Below are 12148 nucleotides of genomic sequence, written 5' to 3' on the forward strand. Positions count from 1 at the left end.
GCATAGTCTTCCCTTTGTACGCTCGTTTAGCCTTTTGTCAGGAAACCAAGATAACAAAATCTTATTTTGAAATATAGTGATTTTGAGTCTGCAAAGTATTTCATATACATTTTCTTATTGTTCTTACAAAATGTTATTAGGTAACTAAGTACAGTAAAAACTTTGTTAACCAGCATCCTTGGAGCATGTGCATTTCTTCTTAACCAAAATAGCCAGTTAACAAAGCTTCACCGTACTTAACAAAGGCCCCCACCTCCACCTTCACTTATTGGGCAGAGCTCCATCTGAGGTGCTGTTCTACCCTTCTTCCTTCCTCATAAGGGCCGTCTAGGAATGAAGACACACAATCCTTTTCTCCCCCCCCCCGCCTCCCCTCCCAATGCAGTAACACCAAAATGACTACTGCTGCATCCTGTGGGTGTGTGGGGTGCAGTTGTGGAGATTTCCTCTTGGTAAAGGAGCATTCATTCCCTTACTCACGGTAAGCCTCTGCAATGCAGAGGGGTCTACTTGGACCTGCGTTAGAGAACTCGTTGACATAGAGCCACGTGGACTCGTGCAGCGGGATCAGATCTGGAAAGGGGACTGGGATTTGGCACCTCCTTCCCAGACCTGTTCCTCCCTCCTCCATCCCTGTCACCACCCTGTTTCGCCAGCCCTATCACCGCCTAGTTCTGCCCTCTTTCACCTCTGTTTGCAGGAATCTTTTGTCAGTTTGAAGAATCAAATAAATTATGAGAAAATAGGCTAGGTTCTGACTTACCACAACCTTATTTAAACTTCAAAAGGCTTGTTTAATACAGTACAGGTGTCTTCTGTTTAATTCTGTTCTCTAAAAACCATATGTGTGTTCTTCTGAGCATCCTGGTAGGTTTCCTGTGTTCCCCTTTAGGGTCAGAGTTTACCACTATGTTGTGAGTCTTTAATAATTTCATATTTCAGAGATGTTTGGCTGTGTTTCTGTGTAAAGGATGGAAGAGCTAGGTTAGGTTTAACTGAGACACACGTACCTATACTCCTACATACTTTGACTATGCATAATTTCATGCATGGTAAAGACCTTCTGGACAAAGGTAATGCATTACTGGGCCCAAGTCAGGTGTGGTGGAATGAAGACATGATAGAAACTTTACACACTGTGAATAAGTGAGCTGTGCCAGGGCAGGAGTGTCTGGAAGCAACCCAGGGAGGTGTGGGTGCCACTCTTCTGTACCCCACCATGAGTGGTGTCTGTGTACACTCAACATGTGTGGGAAAAGGACCCATGCAGATGTTTCCCTGGCTGAAATGAAAGGTTGTTGTTGTAATCCTAGCACGGTGAGAACATCATAAGTCCAAAAGGTACTTTGTGTTCGACTGTGTAAACATATAAGAATATATAGACAGATGAAAGATAGCCAGAAAAGATAGAGCTAAGAAGTGAAATTGCAAGAATGACTAACTTTACTCTTTGTGCAAATATATGTATACATATAGATGTCCTATCAGCTAAGAGAAATTGACAAGATACTGGGACAACTAATGGATGGATTGAAGCAGCTGAACCTACACAGATGTGTCAACATTATCTTTGTTGGTGATCATGGTAATTTAAAAAAGACCACATTTTATATCAGAAGCTTAAAGTCTTAATTTTTGATCTTTCAGTGTTTTGACTTGGAAAAAGATTTCAAAAGACTAAGAAAGTAACAAATTGCAGGATTCCTAAAGATGTTCAGTGAGACTGGGGACTCCCTGAGGGCCAGATTGGGAGTCCTCGAGGGCCACAAGTGGCCCCAGGGCTGGGGTTTGGGCACCCCTAGGTTAAAGGCAGAAGTTTGAAATGCTCCTAAAAGCAGAGACTTAAAGGAAGGATGAGGCAATTACTTGGTGTGTGTGGGTATGTTCGCAACATATTTTCTGGGAGGCATTTGAACCCTTTGAGGTTTTTAAAGTGTGGGTGCAGCAGCACCAAAATGGCTACCACTGCATCCAGCAGCACTGTTTGAGGTTTCCTTGGGGGGAAAAGAGCTTTTGTCCCTTTGTCCCAGGGGAGGCCCCTAGCCCTGCAATGGGGCTTTTCAAGTCTGCGCTGGCTATTTTGCGGCATCAGTCTGGCGATGGGCCATCCTTATACAGAGGATGCCGTAAACGTGCTTTACAGCATGTTTACAACGCCCAGCACTGGTGCTGGAGCTCAGGGCCAGCGCTGACCTATGATAGGATTGGGCCCTGAATCTCACTGAGCTAGAGACTTAGAGCTAGAGCTGGGCAAGACTAAACATAGTTAGTATACCATAGGTATACCATAGGTATTCAGTGGAAGGGCTTTTTCCCAATAAAGACTGCCTCCAGGAGGGCCATTATTGGGGTGGGGACCATGATAGGGACTAAGGCCATAAGCCACCTTAACCCTTGTTGTGGTTTTTCCCACATCAAGCATCTGCAGCATGTTATGTTAAAAAAAAAATTAAGGTTCATTTTGCTATAACATGTAGTTTGGCCCTTAGTTCTTTATCTGTTCATGGTATTGGTGTGCAGCCGGCTTTGAAAATCGAAATCAGTTTTAGCTTATTTCAGGCAGATACACAGAAATTGGAATCCATAATTTGTGTGTGTTTTTTTAACTATATTTTTATTAAAGAGAGCCCTACTTTTTTTTTTAATAAAAAATGACCATCAGGCAACACAAAGTAGTAAGAACTCTCTGGTAACTACAAACAACTGTAGTTGCCTTTATATTAGTTAATCTTTGGCCATTATTATTTGAGTTTGTAACCTTTCTTTTATTGTAAGTTAATAATAGTTTTGTGTAGCAACATTTAAAACAAACAAAACAAAACAAACACCCAAGTACTTAATAACAGTTAAGTCATTGTCTCTTTCTGTTTCTTCTTGATTTGAACAGAGGTTTTTTAATATTAAATTACATTGTTTGCTATAACTCTTTGAAATGTGTAGTTTTAAGTATAAGAAAAAAAATCTCTTTTTAGTAATTGCCATCTTTAAAAACATTAATGATTTGAGCATTCTGATTTATGGCTGGAAGTGTTAGAGTAAGCTGACTTCCTGGAGGGTGGATTCACACAGAGAAGCTAAAGAAAAACAATGATGAACTCACAGAACTGCCTCCTATTAATTTGTTTTCAAATAACAGACATGTCTATACTTTTTAAATAACAAAAGAATACATTTTTCAAATGACTTATTGTCATTCCATAGGGATGGAAGAGGCCACATGTGAAAGAACTGAATATCTGAACTCCTATCTTCCTAATGTGGATGACATTCTTCTGATACCTGGAACTTTGGGGCGCATTCGTCCCAAAGCTAACAGTAATGTCCAATGTAAGTTGACTTCACAGCACTTGCCTTGTCATTTCCTGTACCTTGTCACTTCCAAGAGCAATGACAGAAGGAGGACAGGTCCCAAGCGAAAGAGAGTACCACATTTTAAAGATATACTTCATGATGCTGGGACCTTGAGCTTCTATTGTTATTCAGGACTTATCGTTCCTGCATTGGTGGATAGGTAGAAATCCAAATGCATGTCATTTTTACAAAGGTTAAAAAAAAATTTCAGTCCACAATGGTTTAAATCCAAGGGACCCTGAGTGGATAGAAAATAGTCACTAGTGCTGTTCTACAAAAGCTTGCAGAAGAGTTTGTGCAAGAGTTTACAGTGCTCTAACAAGTTAGTGCTCTAACAAGCTCTGACATAGTCTTTGTGCTATGACATGTGCAAGAGGTTCTGAAAGAACATCCTTGCGTTCCATTTCATTGTACTTGTGTTATCCTTGAACAACAGTTCATTCAGGAGGGCATCTGTCCTTACGGAGAAATGTACCTGTGCATCCAATGCAACATCTAAAATAGAAGCAATTTGTAGGAACGCTAATTCTAGTTTGGAAACTTCTTCAGCTGTGATAGCTCAGTTGACATTTCTTTTTCTTTTCTTTCCCCATATATAACAGATGATCCAAAAGTCATTGTTGCCAATCTCACTGTAAGTATTTAATTATCATCCTCTCTGTCTAGTATACACATTTTGTTTATAGCTGCTAATTGTGGGCCTTCTGGTTGCTTCTGCTAGCTCAGGGCTTAGGATGTTTATTAGATAAATAGGGACCTTCATGACTGCATACTGGAAGAATACTTATAATGATTTCCAGAGCTTGTTGCTGGCAGTAGATTTTATAACTTTTTTGGAAAGCATGTGCCTGGGTGCTTTGACTTGCTGAACTGAGTTTATTTATTCCTTCTTTTGGAAATTGAAATACTCTTTAATGAGTAAATATTTAGTCAGTATGCTGTTGCAAAATTTGATTGCTATCCCTTCAATTTGCTTTTGGGGGAAAAAATGAACTTGAAATTGAAATTTGGTTCTTCAGAAACCAGAAGACAAATCAGTTTCTCATAAAATTGTATTCAGTTGTTCTCCCAGCTACTTTAAAAATAATATATGATGAAAGAGAAGATACTGAGCAAGCAAAAGTATAGTAATTCATTGCAGTCACTTGTAAAAGACTGTTGTCAAATAATCTACTGAACTGTTAATAGTACTGCAAAAACCAAGCCTTGGACATGCTTGTGAAGCAGGCTACATAATGAGGGACACCATGTGCTATACCTGGAAAAGGTGTATATAGTGGAAATGCAAAAGGTGCAGAAGAGAGCAACCAAAATGATTACTGGGCTGGGGCACCTCCCTTACAAGAAAAGGCTATGGTGTTTGGGGCTCTTCAGTCTAGAAAAGAGGCACCTGAGGGGGAACATGATTGAGACATACAAAATTAGGCAGGGGATGGATAGAGTGGATGGAGTGATGTTCTTTTCCCTCTCGCATAATACCAGAACCAGAGGACATCCACTAAAATTCAGTGTTGGGAGAGTTAGGACAGACAAAAGAAAATATTTATTTACCCAGCGTGTAATTAGTCTGTGAAACTCCTTGCCACAGGAAGTGGTGATGGCATCTTGCTTAGGTGCTTTTAAAATGGATTGGACAAATTTCTGGAGGAAACGTCCATCACAGGTTATGTCATGGTAGGTATGTACAAGCTCCTGGTTTTAGTGGTAGGCTACCTCAGATTGCCAGATGCAGGAGAGGGCACCAGGAGTCAGGTGATGTCTTGTTCTCCTGTGTGTTCCCTGAAGCATTTGGTGGGCCACTGTGAGATACAGGAAGCTGAACTTCCTGTGTCAATGGGCAATTTTCACAATGGAGAGAGGTGAAAAGCGGTGTGCCCCAAGGATCTGTCCTGGGACTGGTGCTTTTCAACCATAAATGACCTGGAGACAGGGGTGAGCAGTGAGGTGGCAAAGTTTGCAGCCACCTCAAAGAAACCAAACTTGTCTGAGTGGTGAAGACCAGAAGTGATTGTGAGGAGCTCCTGAAGGATCTCTCCAAACTGGCAGAATGGGCAGCAAAATGGCAGATGCGTTTCAATGTAAGTAAGTGTAAAGTCATGTACATTGGGGCAAAAAATCAAAACTTTAGATATAGGCTGATGGGTTCTGAGCTGTCTGTGACAGATCAGGAGAGAGATCTTGGGGTGGTGGTGGACAGGTCGATGAAAGTGTCGACCCAATGTGCGGCGGCAGTGAAGAAGGCCAATTCTATGCTTGGGATCATTAGGAAAGGTATTGAGAACAAAACGTCTAATATTATAATGCCATTGTACAAATCGATGGTAAGGCCACACCTGAAGTATTGCGTCCAGTTCTGGTCGCCACATCTCAAAAAAGACATAGTGGAAATGGAAAAGGTGCAAAAGAGAGCGAATAGGATGATTACTGGGCTTGGGCACCTTCCTTATGAGGAAAGGCTACGGCATTTGGGCCTCTTCAGCCTAGAAAAGAGGCACTTGAGGGGGACATGATTGAGACATACAAAATTATGCATGGGAAAGATAAAGTGGATAGAGAGAAGCTCTTTGCACTCTCACATAACACCAGAACCAGGGGACATCCAGTAAAATTGAGTGTTGGGAGAGTTAGGATAGACAAAAGAAAATATTTCTTTACCCAGTGTGTGGTTGGTCTTTGGAACTCCTTGCCACAGGATGTGGTGACGGCATCTGGCCTGGATGCCTTTAAAAGGGGATTGGGCAAGTTTCTGGAGGAAAAATCTATTACGGGTTACAAGCCATGATGCTTATGTGCAACCTCCTGATTTTAGAAACGGGCTATGTCAGAATGCCAGATGCAAGGGAGGGCACCAGGATGCAGGTCTCTTGTTATCTGGTGTGCTTCCTGGAGCATTTGGTGGGCCGCTGTGAGATACAGGAAACTGGACTAGATGGGCCTATGGCCTGATCCAGTGGGGCTGTTCTTATGTTCATAACTAGATGGGCCTTTGACCTGATCCAGTGGGTCTCTTCTTATGTGTAGAAAAGGGAAAACAAAATAATCAGGGAACTGCAGCATCTTCCCTCCAAAGAAAGGCTAATGCATTTGGGGCATTTTAATTTAGAAAAAGTGACATAATCCTGAGATTGTACATGACATGGAGAAAGTGGACAGAGGAAGTTTTTTCTTTGTCTGTCATGTAATACGAGAGCTCTGAATCAAGAAAACTGGAAGTTAAGGATGGATGAAAAAAGTTCTTTGCACCACTGACAATTCATTTATAGAATTTATTGCCACAAGATGTGGTCACCCCCAGCTTAGATGTGGGTTAGTTGTGGAGATAAGAGAAAGTCATGGGGAAGACGTCAAGCCACAAATATTAACCATGATGACTAGATGGAACATTGAGTTCAAGGGATTTACTCCCAGGTCCTTGTGCATAGGGGAACAGCCTGTACCAATGAACCTGAGTTGTTGGGGAGGGGAGGCAATGGTGAAAGGCTGCTATAGTCATACCCCCCTTGTGCATTCTCAGCAGAAAATACAGTGCAGGACTAGGTGATCCTTTGGCTTTATCCTGCAAGACTAATGTACCACTTTTGATTACGGGTAAAGGGTAAAATGTTTGAATCTTCTCTCATGTTTAAAAAGAAATTCCCTGCTTGTGTCTGCACTTTTTAAATGAATGCAGATGAATGCATAATGAATGCACAGATTAATGCATAATAATGTTATTCAAAGCAACTTCTTAAAACCCACAACTAAGATGGAACATACAAAATGAGAACATTGGGCAGAAGTTTCTAGCTTAGCCCTCTTCCCAGTAGTGCTGGGAACAGGATCTAAAGGTTTAACTATAACATCATGTTATCAGGATGATCTATGGTTTTTAAGCATGTGAGAGGGGGACAACTCACTGTGTGTGTGCGCATGTGTGTAGGAGGCCCCAGTTCACTTTGTAGTGCCTTTTCCACAGTCATCAGTTGACAATTGGTGCTGCTTCTGGAGAGGAGAGGCATTCCTGGACCTGTTACGTCAACATCTACCTATCTTGAGACCAGAAGTGTTTTGGATTTTGGATTTATTTTATTTTTTATTTTGGAATACTTGCATATACACAATGAGCTTTCTTGGGGATGGGAAAGATATATTGTCACTGAAGGGGGTTGGGAGGGTCTTTTTTTCCTTGGGAATGCTGAATAAACTGTCTGTTGTATGCCTGCATTTTGACTGCAACCATGAAGTCAGGAGTGGAAATTTGCACTTGTGGTATCATGTTGGTACTCAAGAAGTTTGAATTTTGGATCATTTTGGAATTTCAGATCAGGGATGCTCAACCTGTATTGCAAACTCTGTGGGTGCAGGACTATTAATATTTAGAGGAAAAAATGCTTTAACCTCTCTGAGCTCATGGGATAGAATGTGATATAAATAACTAAAAAAGAGAAGTTAGAGAAAGATCTGCCCAGAAGTATTTTAGTTGATCCAATCCCTAGCACAGAAGGAATGCTAGAAGGACATCTTCATGTACCTTGCAGCCAAATTCTCAAGGCAGTTCTTGCAGCAGGTGGTTAGGATGTCTTGCGAGGTTCCTTCTAAAACTTCTATCTTGTTTTTTTCAGTGCAGAAAGCCAGATCAGCACTTTAAGCCCTATATGAAGCAGCACCTTCCAAAGCGCTTGCATTATGCAAATAACAGAAGGATTGAGGATGTTCATCTGCTGGTGGAAAGAAGGTGGCACATTGCCAAGTAAGAAGTTGTTATCCTTTCTTTCCCCCCCCCCTTACGTTTAGTTATGTCCTGATATCCATTTATGAGGTTGAGAAAACACTGAATATTCTTAGATTCCTATCAGTGCCTTAGAGGTCAGTTGTGTCATGTGTGCATCTTGGCTATTGAGACAAAGAATTTCTGCATGGTGGTTGTTCAGCTTCAAAATATATGTAGATGATGATAAAGTGTACATTTTAGAATTTGTGGTTGAATGATTCTGTCACCAGATTACTGGGGGACTGTGGGTGAAAAGACCTGCACAAGGCCCCCATGGTATCTCCAGTTGTTCCTGACAGCGTGTTGGGTGTTACTGCTGCCAACTTTAAGGTTGTAAAGGTCAGCCCAGCAAGATGGGCCCTCTGATGGGTGTGAGCATAGTGATTGCACCACCTGGCCAACCCCTAACAGCAACCCAAGCACAGGTCAGGAATATTTGGAGACCTCATGATTTCCATTCACAACAGTGACCTTGGTTTCCTAAATATCATAGTTTATCATTCTTGTTCTAGCTATCAGCATTGTAAAATATGCTTAATTCCTACCACAAGGATTTAGCAAGGCTTCTCTTTTTGTTTTTTTCATACAGTCTTAATTTTGCTGAAACATTTGATTTCTTGTTCTTAACAAAGTTTGACCAACTGTCATCCTAGGAGCCAAATTTTGCTTGCAAACCCTTATATCTGCCCCCCCCCCCAGTGACCCTATTGATAATGTGTACTAAAAATTGCCTACAATTTCTTGTTAGGAAAACTTTTTAAAAATTGTGTACAAAGTTCATCTGAGAGGGTTTTAACACTGCATATCTCTTTTGGGTTTTATATTTGGGCCTTGTCATTATGTCTCCAGCCATGTCATTATGGAGCCAGACATGCACATGTCAGGTTGCAGTGCAATCTCTACTTCTCATTCCTGAACCACTCAGTATCTCGAGAAGAAAATTGGTCCAAGACTGTAGAACTTGGTCATTCCTGTCCAAAAGGATTATGATCAGCTGTCTTTTTCCACTGTATTTGGAGGAGAATATAAAGCTATATTTGAGCTCCACAGGGTACATATGTTTTTAAAAAAACATTTAAGTGAGTCATCTTAAATATCTAGGAGGCCTGGGGAAGTCTTTAAGAAAGCATCAGCCGCAACAAAGTGCTTCTTCAGTGGAGACCATGGATATGACAACAAGATTAATAGCATGCAGGTAGGAGAAGCAGAATATTTGGTAGAGGTACTGAAAAGGAATTTATGGTGGGCATAGTTGGTGTGAATGCACTTTTATAACTTTTAACTACAGTATAAGGTTTTAATATTGTATTTCTAGTGATCTAGCGTTCTATCTGTGGCTCCTCAAATGTGTTAAATTGCCTGCAAAAGCTGAAAAGAAGACAAAGACTAAAAATATGTTTTATTATAGATTAATAGATGCTGCTCTTTACCTAGCAAGGGAGCATAAAACAAAATCAAAGGAAATAAAAATACAAATAATTCTATAATGAAACATGGGGTGCAGTGAAAACATGAAAACCCACAGAAAACAATCCATGTTCCCAAATCTTATGATGCTCTAGAAGGAGTGATGAAATAAGGAGGTTTTGGCCTAGTCTTAGAAAGACATCAGATATGGTGGCAGAAGATCCTGGTTGTAGAGGACATTCCATTTGCAGGGGCACCACAACTTAAAAGGCCCCTTATCTGGTCACACTTCACTTAAATCAAGGAGATGAAGGATCATAAAGAAGGCCCTTGGATGACAAGTTAACAATTGGGCTTGCTTGCTATTTCTACCCTGCCTTACCTATTGAACCTTACCCTACCTATTGAACTGCAAGAGGGGCTTAAGAGTCTAACTGGATACAAGGGGCTTTGTACGTTAATGGTGGCTTATGTACAGCCGGTGCTAGAATTAAGAGTAGAAACAGAAAATCAAAAGAAAACAGATTGAGATCAAAAGAAACCATGAATCCATGTGCTGTGGATGGTTTGGTCTATGCTATCTGCTGATGTGTTTGTCTATATTACTTTTTGTTAGTTTTATTGTTATAGTTTTTTATTATTGATTTTTTCTATTTATAGTTATTGTATTTTTTAATATTATCAGCCTCCCTGAATGCCATTTGAGGAAAGGCAGGGTACAAATCCGTTAAATAAATAAATAAATAAACCAACAGGAAGCTAGGCTATAGCTGGAAATTTAATAAAGCAATTCTGTCTGATATCCTTGCAAAAGTTTGGAAAATTTGGATTTACAGCCCAGTCCTATGCATGTTTACTCAGAAGTAAGTCCCATTAGTGTCAATGGGGCTTACTCCCAGGAAAGTGTGGATAGGATTGGGCTGACAGTTAGGGGACTAAAAGATAGCAGAGCAGACAACTTATGGTATCGGGTAACTTTTGGTATATTATGATAGAAGCAGGTAACTTTTGGTATGCCACCACAGAAAAGCCTCTGGTGGCTACCCATCTGACCTCTGAGAGAGAGAGAGAGAGGGATACCTGGAGTAAGACCTCAGCAATAGACAAGTGTGCTTATAGGAACTTCTTTAGTCAGCGAAAGGACAAGAAGTTTCAGAGATTTCACTATATATTATCTGTATGCTTCAAAGCTATTTCACTGTAAGGACTAGAATTGTAATCTTAAAAAGAGCTCTGATTCTTCTAGGATGCTAAATTCTATACCAAATGCTCTTATTTTGTTTCTGTATTTGTACAGAATTTCAGAACTTATTCAGCACTAACTGGTTGTCTTGCTGTTTTTTCTTTCCCTCTTTCTTTCATAGACTGTCTTTATAGGTTATGGCCCTTCATTTAAATACAGGACAAAAGTACCTCCTTTTGAAAATATTGAACTTTACAATGTTATGTGTGGTAAGTAACATTACTTTTAAAAATGGGTGAAAATGTAGGTGGTCATACCTATATCTGCTTGCAAGGAAAAAAAGCTCACTTTGTTCTGTGGGTTTATGTACCTCTCTTTGGCCTACAAAATGATGGACAATTCTGCAAAACACAGCATCAGTGAGGCAACTGAAGTAGATATCAAAGATCTCATCTACTACTTTTTTCCCCTCTCTTGTTAAAAATAATTTCTTGCCAGATCTGCTTGGATTAAAACCTGTTCCTAATAATGGCACTCATGGAAGTTTAAATCACCTCCTGCGGAGCAGTACATATAAACCAACCATGCCTGAAGAAGTGGCTAGACCACTGTATCCTGTAGCCACAACACCTTCATCAGACTATGATCTAGGTTGCACATGTGATGACAAGGTGAGCTCATGGTAACTGTTTGCATTTGGGAGGTCCATGAGGTAATTACCTTTTAACGTCTGCCAGAAATGTGAAGTACATCCCAGTAGCAGATGTTTACTCTTGAGTTGTTGCCATCTGGAAATCAGTAACTCTTCTGTTTCATTGGATCTGTACTGTAACCTGGATCTGCCCATCATCACTGTGCTCATTTACTTTGCAATGTAAGAGAGTCTTGCTGAAATAGCCTCAAGCTGTAGAATGAGGCTTGTCTCAATAGAGGTTATCTCCATGCTTAGCAAAAGCTGAAGGGAATATGATTGCACCAGTGTCTGCTGTATCTCAAACCCCTATCTCAACCCTATCTCAACCAGCTCTGGCAGACTGCTCAGAGCTGTGCCAGCAAAACAGCTGGCATAGATCTGAGGAGTGCCATTGGGGACCATGTGGCACCCGGGAAGGGAAGTATAGTTTGTTTTTTTTCATTTCTTGCCTCTGCTGATCGGCCTGGTCCATGGTTGTCACACTTGATACAGTGGACACTTGCACCTGCATCCTGTGTGCCAGCCCCAGCTAGGATTGGGCCTTTAGACTTACCGAACGAGAAGGCTTTGTGCAACATCTCTACCTGGTATAAGCAAACTGAATTGTGTACTGAGTAGAGCCATCGCTTGACTGCTGCTGAATCCTGCATGAATCCATTCAGATCATGCTACCAATGTGTTCAGTTGGGTTGTGTGACTTGACCTGAATGGTACACCATAGAGAGAATTGTTTTCCTGCCCTGCAAGAGAAGCCATGGGACAG

The 12148-nt window shown here is 40.9% G+C and overlaps 1 protein-coding gene across 1 annotated transcript in view; it reads left to right on the top strand.

The window, feature by feature from the left end:
* ENPP2 (ectonucleotide pyrophosphatase/phosphodiesterase 2) overlaps positions 1–12148 on the top strand; it is a 75598-nt gene that overhangs the window by 48694 nt on the left and 14756 nt on the right. Inside the window, exons 12-18 of the mRNA XM_066623123.1 lie at positions 1477–1585; positions 3202–3327; positions 3954–3985; positions 7953–8080; positions 9203–9296; positions 10873–10960; positions 11190–11362. Of these exons, the coding sequence (XP_066479220.1) occupies positions 1477–1585; positions 3202–3327; positions 3954–3985; positions 7953–8080; positions 9203–9296; positions 10873–10960; positions 11190–11362 (750 nt within the window). The remainder of the gene's footprint in view (positions 1–1476; positions 1586–3201; positions 3328–3953; positions 3986–7952; positions 8081–9202; positions 9297–10872; positions 10961–11189; positions 11363–12148) is intronic.

Source organism: Tiliqua scincoides, chromosome 4, assembly GCF_035046505.1.
Source record: "Tiliqua scincoides isolate rTilSci1 chromosome 4, rTilSci1.hap2, whole genome shotgun sequence".
Classification (NCBI taxonomy): domain Eukaryota; kingdom Metazoa; phylum Chordata; class Lepidosauria; order Squamata; family Scincidae; genus Tiliqua; species Tiliqua scincoides.